The 18,868-nt window shown below is 42.3% G+C and overlaps 2 protein-coding genes across 2 annotated transcripts in view; one reads left to right on the top strand and one right to left on the bottom strand.

Annotated features, from left to right (window-relative positions):
* Positions 1-8,385, bottom strand: part of wwc3 (WWC family member 3) — a 238,361-nt gene extending 229,976 nt beyond the window's left edge. Inside the window, exon 1 of the mRNA XM_059967946.1 lies at positions 8,085-8,385. Within this exon, the coding sequence (XP_059823929.1) occupies positions 8,085-8,215 (131 nt within the window). The 5' untranslated portion in view covers positions 8,216-8,385. The remainder of the gene's footprint in view (positions 1-8,084) is intronic.
* A 4,112-nt stretch (positions 8,386-12,497) lies between these two features.
* Positions 12,498-18,868, top strand: part of LOC132392327 (putative claudin-24) — a 53,921-nt gene continuing 47,550 nt past the window's right edge. Inside the window, exon 1 of the mRNA XM_059966147.1 lies at positions 12,498-12,640. Coding sequence (XP_059822130.1) covers positions 12,617-12,640 — 24 coding nt within the window. The 5' untranslated portion in view covers positions 12,498-12,616. The remainder of the gene's footprint in view (positions 12,641-18,868) is intronic.

Below are 18,868 nucleotides of genomic sequence, written 5' to 3'. Positions count from 1 at the left end.
AATGGAAAAAAAAAGTCAAGGCAGATACATTATTGGGTGACATTACAGACACAGTGTGAGAGAAGAGCAGAGCCATTGCTCCATCTTCAAGACGGTGAACACAGTCATTACCTCACACTGGCATTTGTAGGAGTTTGCTGTGTGCAAGTTCTCTGCTACATTTCCTATATCATTTTAGATTGGAAAGATACTTTGTTGGTTGCAAACTGACAGATCAATACAGACAGCATGGAAACAGGCCCTTCAGACCAACCCATCATGCCAGCCAAAATGCCCATCTAAGCCAGTCCCATTTGCCCATATCCCTCTAAATCTTTCATCTCAGTTTTTTGCTGTTAGAATCATATTTAGTTTGAGACAAGCAGAAACTGATTTAATAATTGTTTAAAGAAAGCAACCAGTAACAATACTAATTACCTTTTGTCAAAACTGTCAGCACTTATCTCTTACAAGAGCCAATTCTGATTGGCAGGCATGCTGCTTAGCTGCTAAAATAAAAATACTAAGCATTGGCTCTCTCTTGTGGATCGGTAGCTTAGAATGAAATCACTCAATGCACAGGTGAACCTTGAACTGTGAGAGTAAAACAGCAAAGAAAAAGCAGAATGCCTGTAACACTCAGCAGGTCGCAGTGTCTATGGAATGAAAAATAGTTAATCTTTCAGTTCTGGGACCTTTCATCAAATCGGATAAAAGAGAAAACAAAAAAAATGTATTTACAACCTATTGCATTTTGAAATATTTACCTGCAGGAACCACAATCCATATATGTAAAATTATCTTTAGAAACCTTAGGATATTAATAATATCTCATACCAGACAACAATTTCAAAGTCCTTCAAATGCAGAAAACAGCTTGTAAAAATACATGGTTGTCATCATACCACAGCCTTTGAAGGCAGTTACAAAACAGTGTTTTGGAATCACTGACAGCAACTTATGGCCGACTCTGATTATTATTAATTTCTCTGTGCAGTGACCATAGATGGCAAGTGTTGCCATTGCTGCAGTAAAAAGCAAGGTCATCGTGAAGCTGAACTATTTCCACTATAAGAGCTTGATACTGAAATTTGGTGACACAATATCTTAACTACCTAGTGTCATTACAGGATAGAGAACAGAGAGCAAAGCAACACAGGAACAAACCCATCAGCCCATGATGTCTGTGCCAAGCATGATGACAAATTAAACTAAATTGGCGTTCTCAGTGAAAAGTAATATATTACCTTATGTTAGCCAAATAAGGAAGAATGCTTGCATGCTAGCTTTGTTGGAATTGCTGCCTTTCAGATTCAATATTAGTCCAAGGTCCTGTCCACCCTCTCAGGTGGATGTAGAAACTTTGCCAACACCACTGCAAAAGAACAGTTTACTGAGTGCCCTGGACAATATCATCCAGTAACAAACCTCACTAAAACATGAAGGGAATTAAGGGATATGGGATTCATGCAGAAAAGTGGCACCAAGGGAAAAGATATGCCACAAGCTTATTCAAAAAGTAGAACAGGCAACAAGGGGCCAAATGGTCCACTCCTGCTTCTTTATCTCATGTTTTTATTTATTTACTTAGCGATACAATGCGGAGTAGATCCTTCGGGCCACGCAGACCCAGCAACCCCCAATGAATCCAGATTAGCCTGAACCTAGTCATGGTTCAATTTACAATGACCAATTAACCTACCTGCTACGTCTTTGAACTCTGGAGGGAAACAGGAGGACCCAGGGAAAACCCACACATTCCATGGGGAGGATATACAGACTCCTTACAGAATGGCACCGGAACTGACCCGTGAACTCCAGAACACCCCACACTGTAATAGAGCTGCACTAACCACCCATTATCTGGGTGCACTGCTTTGAGCAGAACACCAGTAACTCTGCTTCAAAATTATTTCACTGGGTTCAGAGGTTTTTTAGGAATGCCTTAGAATCAGCGAACACACCAGTATAATGTCCGTTTTCATTCCACTTCAAAGCAAGAACAAATATATCTCAAGATACTCCCTAGTAAAACTAAAACATGATAGGAGCACAAAAGATTGTGGACGACTAATGAGGTAACAAGAATGCAAGTTACTTCCTAAATTTGATTAATTGCAGAAACAATCATCTCCCAAAAAATATCAATATCACATGGCACAGCACTGCCGTTGGACATGGTCCAATAATTTGCCTGTGAGATTCTGACCCTCAGATTCATGTTGAAAGCTTGACCAAAATCCAGCAGATTGCTTTCAAGGTACTGCATTTACAGACAGACAGATGACACTGATTACAGTCCCTCCTTTCCTTCTCAGGTTGGGAGCAATTAACTACTGCCCATTTACAACTCTCAGATGGAATTCTCCGGAACATTTAATTTCACTGGCATCCCACTTGGATTGAACCCAGGAGACTCAGAGTACCACAATTTCAGTAACTTCCACTCATCCCAATTCTGTCATTCAACATGATGATGATTAGAATTCAATACGCCTACAGAATTCAGTCCAGGTTGGGTTGGGCAACATCCAGTTTTGGATGTTGCCCATTCCAAAGACACAGAAATTACTTATTCTTAAGGGAAGCCGCACATTTGGGATGGGTTCCCTATTGGGTGGATGGATGGATTTTTATATTTTGAAGTAAGTTTGTAAATAATAGTATTTTTTTACAAAAACTTACTTCATCAATTGGAGGGTATTAGTAATCACCACAATGAGTTCCTCCTGCCTGGCCACATTTCAACTCGGTCTTCTTGAATGCTTTCATTGCTAATTTGCAATCCTTACTTGCATGTGCAGAGGGCACTGTTAGCATTTTAGGAGAGCTACATCCAGTACAATAGCACTGTGTAGATGGAACTGGATGGGCCAAAGGGCACGTTTCTATGACTCTAACTGATAGAGGCAGCTTAAAAGGTCTGTTTGAACTGAGTAATTGTGCCAGGTGATTTATTTCAAAGCTATACAGGCCATTATTTCATTGTTTCATAAAAGTAGGCGAAAGGTGTTTTGGACCTCACTCTTCAAGTGGAGAGTTTATACCTTAAACCCACCATTTCTTAAAGTACAGGTGAATGTCATATCACAGGGGAATGCACTCTTATAAAACAGTTCAAATTATAATTTCCCATAACACAAAGTCACATTAACACCTTAAAATGTGCAAACAGGCAAAAAAAATGTTTTACTGTATTTCCCCCCACAAGGACTCTGTGAGAGATAATTTTATTCCACATCTCAAAACTATTGGATAGTGATTCGTGAATTCTGCAAGGGCAAACAGTTACAATGTGGGGATCACCTGGATTAACTGGGGAATAGACACCTGGTGGAAATGAGTGTCACATCCATAGATAAACATTTATAAAAAGTAGGATGAAGAGTCCTTGAATTGCCTAACAGGCAACCACAACTTGCCTGGGATGAACCAGTAACAGATTAAATCAAGCCAGCTGTAGAGTCCCGAATACTACAGATGTAATCATGATCTTTACATTGGGTGCAGAAGATTATCACAGGAGCGCCACCTCAGTCAACAGGGAAAAACAGGTACAGTACATGTCATTATTACAATAAAATAATTAGATTACAAAACCCTATTTAAAACATTTAATTTTGCCCTTGAAAAACTGAAGAATACAGCAGAAATTTTTTCAAGCACTTGATGCAACCAAAATGGTAAATTGTGAACTAAGGTAGCATATTCCATGAAAAGATCTTCTGAAAAATTATCTCCAAATATGAGTAGTTGAATTGGACAAATCAATGAAAAAAGGTTTCCATGGTGGGTGAAATAATGGTTTACCTTTCAAACTGTATCTGTAATGGTATACCAATACTGAAGTTAGAGGGGAACACAGAGGAATAAACAGGCAAAGGGGACATGAGAGGCAGAGTAAGGGGGAACAGGAAGGACAAATCATTTTAATAATTGTTACTTTCAGGATGTCCTCAGTCCCTGCTGTTGTGAGGGGGTATCACTAAAGCACAGAACACTTTTGAGCAACCCACACAAAACGCTAGAGGAACTCAGCAAGTCAGACAGCATTTATGGAAATGATTAAACAGTCAACATTTCGAGCCAACACCCGTCATCAGATCTCGGCCCGAAACATCGACTGTTTATTCATTTAGTGACCAGCTGAGGTGTGTGTGTGTGTGTGTGTGTGTGTGTGTGTGTGTGTGTGTGTGTGTGTGTGTGTGTGTGTGTGTGTGTGTGTGTGTGTGTGTGTGTGTGTGTGTGTGTGTGTGTGACTTTTCAGATTACTTTGTAATGGATCAGCGATAGCTGACAACATCCACTTCACCTTCACTAATACAAACATTTCACAGATAGCCTCATCACATGGGGATCTGGTTCATGCTGCCTAGAGAGGGACAGAGTGGCCTTCTCCAGTTGCAATGTTCCTTCACCCACCCCATTTATGATCATTGCAAATGTTGACACTACCCTCTTATAGTGACATCTGTATATCAGGGCCAGACTAACAGCTGTCAATGCGAGCAAACAGACTTAAACACTAAAGCTTTGCATTGAAATGCACAATTCACTTCACACACTGGCTACCATGACATCAGATACTATACATTCAGTTGCTTGGCAACCAGTGAACACTCATCAGCATCTGCTGCTTATACCTTGCAAATCAGTAAAACTATCAGTAAAGCAAACCTTCAAAGCTGAGGCTCCTGCTTCTCACAGGCAATTGTGCTTCAGGAGCCAATATTCCGGGAAGAGTGCAAAAGAAAAATGCATCAAAAGCAACAGTGAGCGCAAGCTGCAAAGGGAAGTGCATTCCAGCCCCTTTGTGCTTGCTTTTACGATTGCAGCCTTCAGGGTCCAGCTGCCAAAGTGACACAGGAAACGAAACACCCCCCCCCCCCCATTGTGCCTTTACCATTCGTCATTAAGGGCGACTCCAAGCCAAAGTTTCCGCAACAAACTACTGATCACTTCCAAGTCTCAATGAATGAGAGCTGGAGATAGCATCCTTTTCCTTGCGTGAATGTGTATTTGTGAAGTCCCTCGGGCTTGCGGACTGGCTCGTGTGGGATCTCCTTAGCAGCACGGTCAAAGAAACCGATCAGATCAATGACGTCGACCTCTCTGATGGCTTTGGACCCTGCCACTTGGCTAACTGCTTTCCTGTCCAACCAGTACCAAGGCAACAACGCACACAAAATGCTAGTGGAACACAGCAGGCCAGGCAGCATCTATAGGGAGAAGTACTGTCGATGTTTCGGGCCAAGACCCTTCGTCAAGACTGAAGGGTCTCGGCCCAAAACGTCAACAGCGCTTCTCCCTACAGATGCTGCCTGGCCTGCTGTGTTCCACCAGCATTTTGTGTGTGTTGTTGTTTGAATTTCCAGCATCTGCAGATTTCCTCGTGAGTACCAAAGGCACACCCGTTTCCTCTCCTCTCCGAGTACCATCTTTACTTAGCCTCATCCTCCAAGGTGCACACATCATTACCCATACAAAAGTGGTCTTCCACTGCCTGCCCCTGACCCAGAAGCCATCCCGCCCATTTCCTCACTCAACCCACGGTCCTGGTACTGTCATCTCTCCAAGATCCGTAGATGCTGCTCCCAGCCCAACAGATCCCTTCCAGAAATTCACCCTGCAGCCCTCATGACTTTTATCTGGATCAACCTTCATTACATGAACGTAGGTTATTCCATTTATTCTGGAAATAGTTAATTATAAATACTGGAAATTCATCTCTGATCGGGCCAAACTCAGAATGTAATTTGACATAATCCAATGCACAAAAATTACACATAAATGTTCAGCTATTGCACTGTATACTTTTTCCATTACAATCTATTATATTACTATTTCTAATTATAAAGGATGAACCTGAAATACAAGACAGAATTATTTATATTGTTTTAATATGCAGGATTATAAAGGGCAGCTTTTTTTAAACATTTGCTATATAGGCACTCAGTGGGATCAGTTTGAGAAGGTTTTGATTGCTTATTGTAAAGTGAGGCAGCTGGTGGAGTAGTGGCATCCACACCGAACTTTGAGACGAGTGATCCCAGGTTCGAATCCTGTCGGCTCTTTGCACAATTCCCATCTGTGCTGGGTCAAGCATCTCAGGCTTGTAAAACAGACAAAATTGCTGAAGAAACTGCAAGGTCGCTGCCGATGAGCCACAAGGTGTGGAAAGGAACAGCAACAACTGGAGAATGTCATTGACATAGGTGCACAAACAGTTTTTTGTTTTTTTTCCCAAAATATAACAGAGAATTTTGTGCAGGATCATGCAAATTGCTAAATCTGTCTAATTTGTTCATACCTGGATTTGATGAAAGTCAATGATGACTTCAGAAAGGGCAACAAATATAGAACAGATAAAATGACAAAATGACATCTGCCTCAGAAAATCCTCAGTCAACAACTAAAATATTTATAATCAGTGACTGATAACTTCAATTAATTAGACCCATATGAAACGAGTAAGAAGGGCAATTTGTCCTCAACTACGTTAAATTTTAAAAATATATATTATTCACATCAAGCTTTTGACATCAGTGTTTGATCACTGTACATGTCCTTAATTTCCATTAAAATGATGAATTAACGAAAGACTTTTATCTGATGCTGCAAATAGTAGAATTATTTTCAAATAACTCTTATTACATTCAAGTGATTTTTTTATTGCGCTATACCTTTCACAACTTGAAGTCATCCCAAAGCTAACTCATAACTAATGCAGTACTTTTCAAAATATACCACGTTCTACAGTCCAGGGAATAAAGAGGCCAATTTACAGACAGCAAGTTTGCTTTAGTTTACCAAAGTCTGGGTGTAACATTGAAAGGCAGATTCTGTAAAGCTAACTAAATACAAATTGTCAATAACATTCCACTACCCATGTAACAAAATGAGAAAACAAAAACACTTCAAAGTTAATTAGCTGTTAAGATTTATAACAATCGCTGATCATGAGAAGCACAATATAAATACAAATCCTCTATTTTTATTTGTTTTTTTTTCTAAATATACCACTCCTTTGTACCATGTAAAACACTGACAAGCTAATACCACAATAAAACTGACACGAAAACATCTGCTGGAAGATTGCCATTGCTCAAAGTAGTCCATGAACACTAGGCAACTTGTACACCCTGTTCATAACTTCAGTGTTTCCAAACAAATAGTTCTCTTCAGAAATTCTGTCAGAAATGGCTCCTGCACCTACACAGATAGCAGGAATCTTCCAGTCAGCCCTGAAGGTTAGATTACCACAGGAAATCTCCACACAACCCCACCGCACCCCACAGGAAAGAAAAACACTGGCCACTGGAAGCAGCAGCAAGAACTTGAATCTTTTTTAGATCCAAATATTAACAATGAAAGGACGGGCTAGGAATGTGGCCGAATTGGAGAGGGTTATTCCCACCCTCCTTGCAATAAAGTCTGCAGAATATTCTGATGCCAGTACAAGTTTTGTCACCAGACTGAACTGTAGAAAATTCGGGGGGAGGGGGAACGCACATACACATACACACACACACACACACACACACACACACACACACACACACACACACACAAAATTAAATGGCAGGATATGGATGTGGAATTTCCTCTGTTTGGGTGGGTAGGAAGGCAGAGGAAAAAGTTCAAACAATAACCAGCATTGGCAGATCACACAACGTGATAACTAGCGATCCAAGCAAAATTAAAACTTGTTCAAAAGCAAAGAGAAACTTTTTTTTAAGAAGGGAAGAAAGCAAGCCCCTCTAACCGCTAGAAAACTTGCCTCAGAGGGGAGCAAAAAGTTGGTAGCAGCAGAAGGGCAGGGTGATGCAACCAAATGCCATAGGAAAAGGGAGAGAATGAAACCAAAATGTAATGGAAGTTCCGCTGGAAAGTAAGTTAAAGAGTCAGCGGCCGAATGACAGCCGGGGAGTTGTCAGAAAGCCGATCCTGGCGCCCGGTCTGTGTGCGTGTGTGGTGGGTGCGTGGAGAACGAACACCCACGTCCGACACATTGTTTCAAACCGCCGTCACTTTTATTTTGGATACTGTCGTTGCCCCCGCCACAGTCAGGGCGCTCCCTCGTCCACCCCTCCCTTTACCCCTACCTGTCCCGCGGGTCTATCCAACTCGTCTGCCGGGTGTTGTGGTCGATGTAGAAGACCCTGCCGTCGAAGTCGCGGGCTTCCTCCCAGCCGTTGGGCAGGGGCAGCTCGCCGCTCGACCTCCTCCTCGGCATCTCGCTGCCCCCCCTTTCTAAGCCGCTTGCCCCGAAACGCCGGCTCCCGAGGCTGCACACAGCGCTCGCCAGGCGCCCGACGCCGCTTTCATGGCTCTTTACCCCTGCACCTCCATGTTGGGTCGCTGTCGGGCCAGGATCGTTGCCTCATTCCCTGTTGGTATGGCTATTTGCATAAAACTTTTTTTCTCGCTCTGTGAGGTAATTAATTATTAATATATTGGTCCTGCCTCAGCCAATCCCAAACAAGGGGAGCCTTCTGTTAGTCCTTTGACAAATGCATCCTTTCCATCCTCCTGCAGTCTTGAATTATCTTTGGAAGAAAAGTTGTGATTATTAACACCAAAAGGAAACTTTTGTTTTGGAAGAGGAACTCAAAAAGCGAATAGGAACTAGGAATGTGTCTGGAACACAGGAATAGTGCGGAGCTGTTTTACTGCTTTTCTTTAAATTATTTGCTGCACAGAGAGGATCTTCTGCTTTATTGAGCCCGTTCAGTTCATTTACAGCTACTGAAAATATGGTGGCTGCTTGGTTGTAGAATGCTGGCAGACATTTCAGTACAGAGCTTGGAACATAAAACCATAATGTAAATGAGCAGAATAAGGCCATTTGGCCCAGTGAGTCTGCTCCAGCTTTTCATCATGGCTGATCCATTTCCCTCTCAGCCCCAGTCTCCTTCCTCCTCCCAGTATCCCTTCATGCCCTGACTAATCTTAAATATACCCAATGATTTGGCCTCCACAGCTACCTGTGGCAGCAAATTTCACAGATTCACCACTCTCTGGCTAAAGAAATTCCTCCTCATCTCAGTTCTAAAAGGATGCCCCTCTATTTTGGATTTGTGTCCTCTGGTCCTAGACTTCCCCACCATAGGAAACATCCTCTCCACATCCACTCTATAGAGGCCTGTCAACATTTGATTGGTTTCAATCCAGTCACCCATCATTCTTCTGAATTCCCGTGAGTACAGGCCCATAGCCATCAGATGCTCCTTACATGACAAGATTTTCAAACCCAGAATCATTTTTGTGAACCTCCTTTGAACCCTCTCCAATGTCAGCATATCTTTTAGTAAATGGTGATGGACTTTAGGAAGACTAAGCCTGCACTGTTCTCTTATTATTGATGGTGAGGACGTGGACGTGTGAGGATCTACAAGTACCTGGGGTACATCTGGATGACAGACTTGAGTGAACACCAACACAGAGGCTGTGTACAAGAAGGGTCAGAGTTGCCTCTACTTTCTGAGGAGACTGATGTCCTTTGGCGTATGCAGGCCTCTCCTTCACATGTTCCACCAGTGTGTTGTCACCAGTCCAATCTTCTACACGGTGGTGTGCTGGGGCAATGGCATCAACACCGGTGATTCCAACAGGCTCAATAAACTGATTAGAAAGGCTGGCTCTGTTATAGGAGTCAAACTGGACACACTGGGGGCTGTGGTAGAACAAATCCTGGCAATTCTGGACAGTGTTTTTCACCCTCTGCACCCCACCTTGGCTGAACAGAGAAGCATTTTTAGTAATAGACGAAGACAACTGTGCTCTCCAAAGAGCGCTATATGAGGTCATTCTTACCCACGGCCATTAGGTTCTATAACGAGTCAACCTATAATGGGGAAAGTGTATCCTGTGCCTTCCTAATTGCTCCAAGAAATTTCAGTCATTGCTGCTCTGCTGTCATCTCCGCCAGTATTCTTTTCCAATCAATTTTGGCCAGCTTCTCTCTCATGCCTCTGCAATTCCCCTAACTCCACTGTAATACTGATACATCTGACTTTAGCTTCTCCTTCTCAATTTGCAGGGTGAATTTTATTATATGATAATTACTGGCCCCTAAGAGTTCCTTTACCTTAAGCTCTCTAAACAATTCCCAATTCAGAATAGCTGATTCCCTAGTGGGCTCAAAGACAAGCTGCTCCAAAAAGTCATCTTGTAGGTGTTCCAGAAACTCCCCCTCTTGGGATCCAGCACCAACCTGATTTTCCCAATCTACCTGCATATTGAAATCCCCTGGGACCATCATAACATTGCCCTTTTTCCATACATTTTGTATCTCCTCTTGTAATTCATAGACTGTATCCTTAATGCTGTTTGGCAGATTGTATACATCAGGGTCATCTTACCCTTGCATTTCTTAGTTCAACCCATAATGATCCAACACCTTCCAACCTGATATCAGCTCTTTCTAAAAATTTGACTTCCTATTTTACCAACAGAGCCACACCACGCCCTCTGCCTACCTGCCTGTCCATTCGATACATTGTGTATTTTTGGATGTTAAGCTCCCAGCTGTAGTCTTCTTTCAGCCACAATTCAGTGATGCCCACATCATCATGTATGCTGATCTGTAACTATGCTACAAGTTCAGTGACCTTATTCCATACATTGCGCATATTCATATAACACCTGCAGTCCTGTATTTACCTTTTTTGATTTTGATTTTTTCCACCTTTTACATAGCAACTCATCCTGTTGACTCCCATTTTGCCCCATCATCAACCTCCCCTTGCTAGCAGTCTCACTACACTTTGTTTGTAAACCAACTAGCCCATCCTCAGCACTTCCACCCCCCCTTCCAAATAGCTCTAGCAAATCTGCCCACAAGGATATTGGTCCCCCTTGGGTTCAGGTGTAACCCATCTCTTTTGTACAGGTTATTCCTTCCACAGAAGAGACCCCAATGATCCACAAAACTGACCCCTGCCCCCTGCACCAGTTCCTCAGCCACACATTTATCTGCCAAGTCATCCTATTCTTAACTTCACTGGCACGTGGTACGAGCAGCAATCCAGAGATCACTACCCTGGAGATCCTATTATACAGCCTTCTACCTAACTCTTTAAAATCACTCTTCAGGACCTCCTCACCTTTCCAACCTACGTCATTGGTGCAAACATGTACCAAGACTTCTGGCTGCTCACCTTCTCTCTTTAGAATACCATGGACATGATCCAAGACATCCCTGTCCCTGGAACCCGAGAGGCAACATACCATCCAGGTGTCTCTATCGTGCCCACGGAAGCTCATCTTTGTTCCTCTGAATGTAGAATTCTGTATCATCACAGCAATCCTCTTCACCTCTCTTCTCTTCTGAGACATAGCACCAGGCTCAGTGCCAGAGACCCTCCGGTAGGTCATCTCCCTCTATTGAGTTCATAGTTCATAGTGATGTACTTATTATTGAGGGGACTAGCCACAGGGGTACTCTGTACTGGCTGAACATTCCCCTTCCCTCTCCTGACAGTCAATCAGTTACCTGCCTTCTGCAACTTAGGGGTGACTACCTCCCTGTAGCTCCTATCTATCACCTCCTCATTCTCCCATATAAGCCACAGAGCTGCAGCATTAGGGGTAACAGCATATGCCACATTCCATCAACCTCTCCTTAGATGGCCCAGAAAGGTCACATGGCAAGAACTGAGAAGGACTTCCAGCCCAGTACTGATCTCCCAGTTAAGACCACTAACCACATTAATGTCCTTTGTAGATTCTGTAAGCCCAGTGTACAAATATTAACCCGTCAATCATAGCTTCATCTCCTGCTTTGATGCCCTTGACTCTAATAAATCTGTCCTATTTGCCCCTTCTAACCCCATTCACCTCTAACTTCTGAGCAACGAATTCCCAATCCTGGCCACTGTGTCAGTCAACACTGCCAAAGGTTCCTCTTCATTGTTGAAACTCCCTTAATCATGATTCCAACCTTCCACAAACAGCTCCTGATTTAAGTCACTAAAGATAATCTGCCTTGATTAATTTCCTCCTTCATCTGCTTATAACCTCTGAATAGAACTTACTTTTTGAGGTATGAGGGGCATAGACAAGTAGCCTTTATCCCAGGGTAAGGGGATCCAAAACTAGAGAGCATTGGTTTAAAGTGAGAGGGGAAAGATTTAAAAGGAACTTTTTCCACACCAGCGACTGACTGTGTATGGAAAGAGTTGCCAGAGGATATTGGGGTGGTCTGGTAGCATAGTGAGTTAGCACAATATTTTACAGTGACCCAGGTTCAATTCCTGCCACTGCCAGGAAGCAGTTTGTACATTCTCCCTCATGACCCCCTGGGTTTCCTCTGGGCGCTCCAGTTTCCTCCCATAGTCCAAAGATGTACCGGGTGGTAGGTTAATTGGTCATTGTAAATTGTCCCCTGATTAGTCTAGGGTTAAATCAGGGACTGCTGAGCAGCACAGCTCGAAGGACCGAGAGGGCCTGTTCTGTGATGTATCTGAATCAACAAATCAATCAAGGCGGAGGATATAATTACAACATTTAAAAGACATTTGATCCGGTGCATGGAAAAAAAAAGTTGAGAGGAATATGGCCAATGCAGGCAAATGGAAAAAGCTTGTAAAAGACCTTGGTCGGCACAGACAAGATGGGCTGAAGTTCTGTTTCCATGCTGTACTTCACTATTAACCAGGTGAGTGGTAATTCCAATCCCACATGTCCTGTCTTAGCTGAGCAATCACCTGCAATACCTTCTCTTCCTGTCTCTGTAGATCTGTCACTATCTAATCTCTGTCCCACATACTCCCGCTGTGCATTGCTATTTCTCACATGGTTAGCACCCAGTTCCGAATCACCACTTCCATATCAGCCCAACACTGTCTCTTAATTGCCACTTCATTGTCCAACCTTCAAAACTGGATAAGCAGAAATTTTGTCCAGCTTGATATAGGAAAGACCAAAGGCATCATCCTCTGTGGCCAATACCAATCTGTTCTGGTCCATGGTACATTCCAGAACTGTACCAGACTGTTCATAATCATGATCTCATATTTGATCTCAATTTGAGATTCAGACCATGCACCAGGGTAGGTCTAACTATTTCCAACTCCATAACCTCAGTCCTATGCTAGTCCATTTTTGCTGAATCTATCATGTATTTGTTGCACCTATATTTGACTGAAATGAATTGATTGAATTGACTTTATTACTTACATCCTTTATATACATAAGAAGTAAAAATCTTTATGTTACGTCTCCATCTAAATGTGCAATGTGCAATTTGTAGTAATTTGTAATAATTAGTATGTACAACAGGGTAGTCAATATAACATAGAAATACAATTGTGTCAGCATGAATTAAGCAGTCTGATGGCCTGGTGAAAGAAGCTGTCCCAGAGCCTGTAGGTCCTGGCTTTAATGCTGTGGTACCGTTTCCCAGATGGTAGCAACTGGAAAAGTTTGTGGTTGAGAAAACTAAGGTCTCAAATGATCCTTCAGGCCCTTTTTACACACCTTTCTTTCTAAATGTCCTGAATAGTGAGAAGTTCACATCTACAAATGTGCTGGGCTGTCCACACCACTCTCTGCAGAGTCCTGTGATTGGGGTTAGTACAGTTCCCATACCAGGCAGTGATGCAGCCAGTCAGGATGCTCTCAATTGTGTCCCTGGAGAAAGTTCTTAGGATTTGGAGGCCCACACCAAACTTCTTCAACTGTCAGAGGTGAAAGAGGCACTATTGTGCCTTTCTCACCACACAGCCGATATGTATAGACCACGTTAGATCCTCGGTGATCTTTATGCCGTTCACCCTCTCGACCCTAGATCCATTGATGTCAATAGGGGCTGTCCTGTATCCATTCCTCCTGTAGTCCACAACCAGCTCCTTTGTTTTTGCGACATTGAGGGAGAGGTTGTTTTCTGGACACACTGTGTCAGGGTGGTGACTTCTTCTCTGTAGGCTGCCTCATTATTATTTGAGTTTAGGCCAATCAGTGTAGTGTCGTCAGCAAATTTAATTAACAGATTTAGTGAAAAAATTGTCAATCAACTATATGTCAAAAAGTACCAAGAGTTATATAGCACAGGAACACATCCTTCAGCCCATATTGTGAACCTGTCTGTCTCCTTGCCTAGGGAATGATACACTGTGATAGAGGGAATGTAGCAAATGTTCAGCAGACTGATTCCCGTGATGGTGTGTTTCTCATATAACAGTGTCCTTTCACTCTCGAGTTAGGAGAATGAGACATGATCTGACTGAAGCATAGAAACTTCTGAAGGGGCTTGACAGAGTAGATGGAGAGCGTTCCCCTGGATGCAGGGTCTAGAACCAGGGAACACAATCTCAAAATAATAGCTGGTCTGTTCAGAATAGAGTTACAACTTCTGCACAAAGCAGGTGTGTGTTGCTTGGATTTCCAGCATCTGAAGATTTTCTCTTGTCTGTGATAGCTATAGATTTTTCTGCCACAGAACAATGGGGACTCAAATCTGTGTGTGTGTTCAAGAAGCAGATTGAATTTTTTTCAGGGATTTAATCAGTCTGCGTTTCACTGAAATAAAATATAAGCCACAATCTTATTGAATGGCAGAGCAGTTAGGTGGCGTGCTCCTGCTTCTAATCTTCCATGTAAAGATTCTTTGCACTGTAGTCATTGTTATGAAGTTGGAAATGAAAGAGACAATTTTTGCCCTACAAATTCCCACTATCAACAATACATTAATGTCCAAAAGAAAGCCTATGCATTGTGGTAGAAATAAATATTGTTCATTATAGAATTTCACACAGTTCTGGAGAAATAAACAAACTCCATACAGAGGGCATCCCACGGTCTTGTCCCTGAAGCTGAGGCAGCTTCACAACCTGCAGCAACACCATGCTATGTACAATGTGCAGGAACCCATATTTCTACAAAACTTGGTGACAGTTTGGTTACAATCCTCACATTCCCTGCCAGACAGCACCAAGGAAACACCTTACCACACGGCACAGCTGGAGATGGGAATTATGTGCTGGGTTTGTCAGTGATACCCATATCCATTAATTAAATAAAAAGAGATAAAGAACCGGATCTTTACTATGACTGGCTGGCTGGTGGCATAGTGGCATCAGTGCTGGACTCTGGAGCAAATGGTCCTGAGTTCGAATCCAGCCAGCTCCTTTGCACGCTTTCCATCCCTGCTGGGTTGAGCGTTGAGCTAGCAACTTGACCTCGTAAAACAAACTGGAGAATGCCACATGATGAGCAATCACCAAAAAGATCAGTGCAAAAAGCTTGTCATGACGGCACCCCAAGGACTCCACCAGGAGCTAAGGACATTCTTCTTCTTCTTCTTACTATGACTGCAAGGAGATTAAGAGATCCTGAGGTTGTGAAAGATGTTAAATTGGATCTTTAGTTTCACAGCATATTTATAGTTACCTTCATGGATACAGATGATGGTTACTAATCACTCAAGATTTTCCATCATAGCTTGTAATTTTTGGAACTGGTTTGATCTTACTTTGCTATCGATCTCAAATGTATACTACTGTTTATATGTTCCTTACATTGTGATTCTGATTAAAATGTGTCATTGGAATCTACAAATCTTTGATTAAAAACCACCATGACCCAACAGTGTTCCACTGCTTGCTCTGCATTGGATAAGCCCAGGCCTCTGTTCGCAATAGGATGGTTGGCAGCAGCTGGCATCACTGGGTATGAGGTGCCTATGTGGTGTTTACTTGCAGTGGGAAGGAATTTCGAGAACAAGAGCCCATGAAATTAATCACCAAGTTACCATGTATACATTTTGAAGAACGCAAAATGAACTTGTCAGGGTAAGCCGCTGATGAAAATGCTTGCAGGTTCACTTAAGCAAGCTTTCCTGAAGCAATACTCCCTGCCTGAAAAGTGACATTTGCAGATCATCTAATAAACGTCTGTGTTCTCACTTTGCAGGGAATTGTTCTGGAACAGTCTGGTCAGTTTATAACCTAAATAGGCAGGAACTGAATCCCTAATAAATTGGGACATTTATCAGAGCCTCCGTCTGGCTACTCAGGTGGACACAAAGAATGCCAGAGCTTCATTCAGATAAAAGCAGAAGCGTTTTGTGTGTCTGGCTCTTGACTACACATTAAAACATACCACATAGTAATCTGTCTCAATGCTGTTTGTGGCTGTTGTGTTTCCTGCTTGGTAACAGTTGCTGCACATCAAACAGTACTTCAGCTAAGATCTACCGTCCTGCTATTGCTTTGACTATGAACATCTAATTGGTCTTAACGACCACTGAAATCGTGTCTGCCTTAAATCTGTGGTCTGACCACATAACCTGAACTGACAGTTCAGACTTTGCTGCATTTTTGGAGGTGCCACCTTTTCCAAAAGCTGCGGTATATCTGCCTTACTAAAAGGGTATAAAAGTGTCCACTGCATTATTGAAATTAAGGGCAGTATGTCCTAGTGAACTGGCCAATATTTATGCTTGGAATGTCATTGTTAAAACATCACACATTTCTGTTGTCTGCTCCTTCTCATACCCCACGACAGAGATAATGAAGAGCAAGTGGGCAGATGGTGCTTTATAATACTACCCAATATGAGATGTTGTTCTTTCAATTTGTTTTTGGCCTTTCTATACAAGGGTAAAGGCAATTCAGTGAAATGATTTAAAAGAAACTAAACTACTTAAAATTAATTAAGTGAATTGAAATGAACTCAAATAATGAAAAAGTGTAAGCGTAAATCTCCTTAAAGTTACATTTCTCAAAGTTCAAATTGGATCAGCAAGTTTGCTGATGACATTAAGATTGGAGGCGTTGTGGACAGCGAGGAAGTCTTTCAAAGCTTGCAGAGGGATCTGGACCAACTGGAAATATAGGCCAGAAGATGGCAGGTGGAATTTAATGCAGACAAGTGTGAGGTGTTGCATTTTGGAAGGACAAATCAAGGTAGGACATACACAGTAAATGGTAGGGCAGCGAGGAGTGCGGAGGAACAAAGGGATCCGGGAGTTCAGATACATAATTCCCTGCAAGTGACGTCACAGGTAGACAGGATTGTAAAGAAGGCTTTTGGCATCCTGGCATTCATAAGTCAAAGTATTGAGTATAGGAGTTGGGATGTTATGGTGAGGTTGTATAGGACATTGGTGAGGCCAAATTTAGAGTATTGTGTGCAGTTCTGGTCACCTAACTATAGGAAGGATATCAGTAAGATTGAAAGAGTACAAAGAAGATTTACTAGGATGTTGCCGGGTCTTCAGGAGTTGAGTTACAGGGAAAGACTGAACAGGTTAGGACTTTATTCCTTGGAGCGTAGAAGAATGAGGGGAGACGATAGAGGTTTACAAAATTTTGAGGGGTATAGACAGTATAAATGAGAATAGGTTCTTTCCACTTAGATTAGGTGAGATAAATACAAGAGGACATGGCTTTAGGGTGAAAGGGGAAAGGTTTAGAGAGAACATTAGGGGGAACTTATTCACTCAGAGAGTGGTGGGAGTGTGGAACGAGCTGCCATCTGACGTGCAAATGTGGGCTCACTCTTAAGTTTTAAGAATAAACTCTTAAATCATGGATAGATACATGGATAGGAGAGGTCCGAAGGGTTATGGACTGGGTGCAGGTCAATGGGTCTAGCGGAATAAAGTTTCAGCACAGACTACAAGGGCCAAATGACCTATTTTCTGTGCTGTAGTGTTCTATAGTTCAAAGTCCAACAGAAAGTAGTGCATATGGCACAGTCCATCATGAGTAAGACCCTCCCTTCCATTGAGCACAGCTACACAGAGCGCTGACACAGGAAAGCAGCATCTATCATCAGGAACCCCACCACTCAGCAGGGCATGCTCCCTTCTCGCTGCTGCCATCAGGAAGCTTCAGGACTCACGCACCAGGTTCAGGAACAGTTATTACCCCTCAACAATCAGGCTCTTGAACCAGTGAGGATAACCTCATTCAACTCCACTTGCCCCATCAGTGAACTAGTCCCACAGACCACGGACTCACTTTCAAGGACTCTTCATCTTGTGTTCTCAATATTTATTGCTTATTCATTTATTATTATTTTTTCTCCTTTGTATCTGCACAGTTTGTCATCTTTTGCACATTGGTTGTTTGTCCATCTTGTTCATTAAATCTGTGACGGTTCTTGGATTTACTGAGTATGCTCTCAAGAAAATGAATCCCAGGTAGACTATATATGGTAACATATATTATACTTTGATAATAAATTTGCTTTGAACTTTGAATTTTGAAGTTCCTTCTCTCTCCTACTATTCCTTTGCTTTTTTGAACACTTCCAACTACTAAAGTACGATTCTGCTTCATTCTGAAGATATATTACCTAGTCTACCCATGTAATATTCTAGATTGTTGAAAGAGAGAATGTCTTAGACTCACCTGGCAGCGTCTCTTTAAACTATGATCCATATTTGCATAAATTAGTAAGGCATCAGCTCAGTTTAGGTGGATGCTTCACCTGTCTGCAACACTTTTCATGTGAAAATTAAAACCGATTAGGAGATGTGTCATTCAGGACTTCGGTGAAAGAGGTTTCATTATGGAAGGTCACATGCTAGTGTTCCACTGGAGTAGGTAGGGTTAACATAAAAGCTCCCGCCACTAGATTTGGAAATAATGCAAAGTGGTTACAGTATATTTACAGGAGCAGAGACCATGAAGCAAGAGGAGATGGTTTAAAATAATTGCAAAATGTCATGAACAGGAACGTATGTGGGCAGGACAAATGCAGATGGAATTTGTCTACAGTATATGTTCTTTTAAGGAAAGGTAGACAATGGGCATGTTTTATATTTAGCTCAAATAGCTAAGGATGAAATAAACAGGAATCTCAGAGCTTGAAGACAAAGGAGACTGCATACTCTGCAATCTGGAACAAAAATCAAAATATTGGAAGACCTCAGTGG

Source organism: Hypanus sabinus, chromosome 4 (genome assembly GCF_030144855.1).
Source record: "Hypanus sabinus isolate sHypSab1 chromosome 4, sHypSab1.hap1, whole genome shotgun sequence".
NCBI classification, from domain to species: Eukaryota; Metazoa; Chordata; class Chondrichthyes; order Myliobatiformes; family Dasyatidae; genus Hypanus; species Hypanus sabinus.
This window is presented reverse-complemented; position numbering and strand designations above follow the sequence as displayed.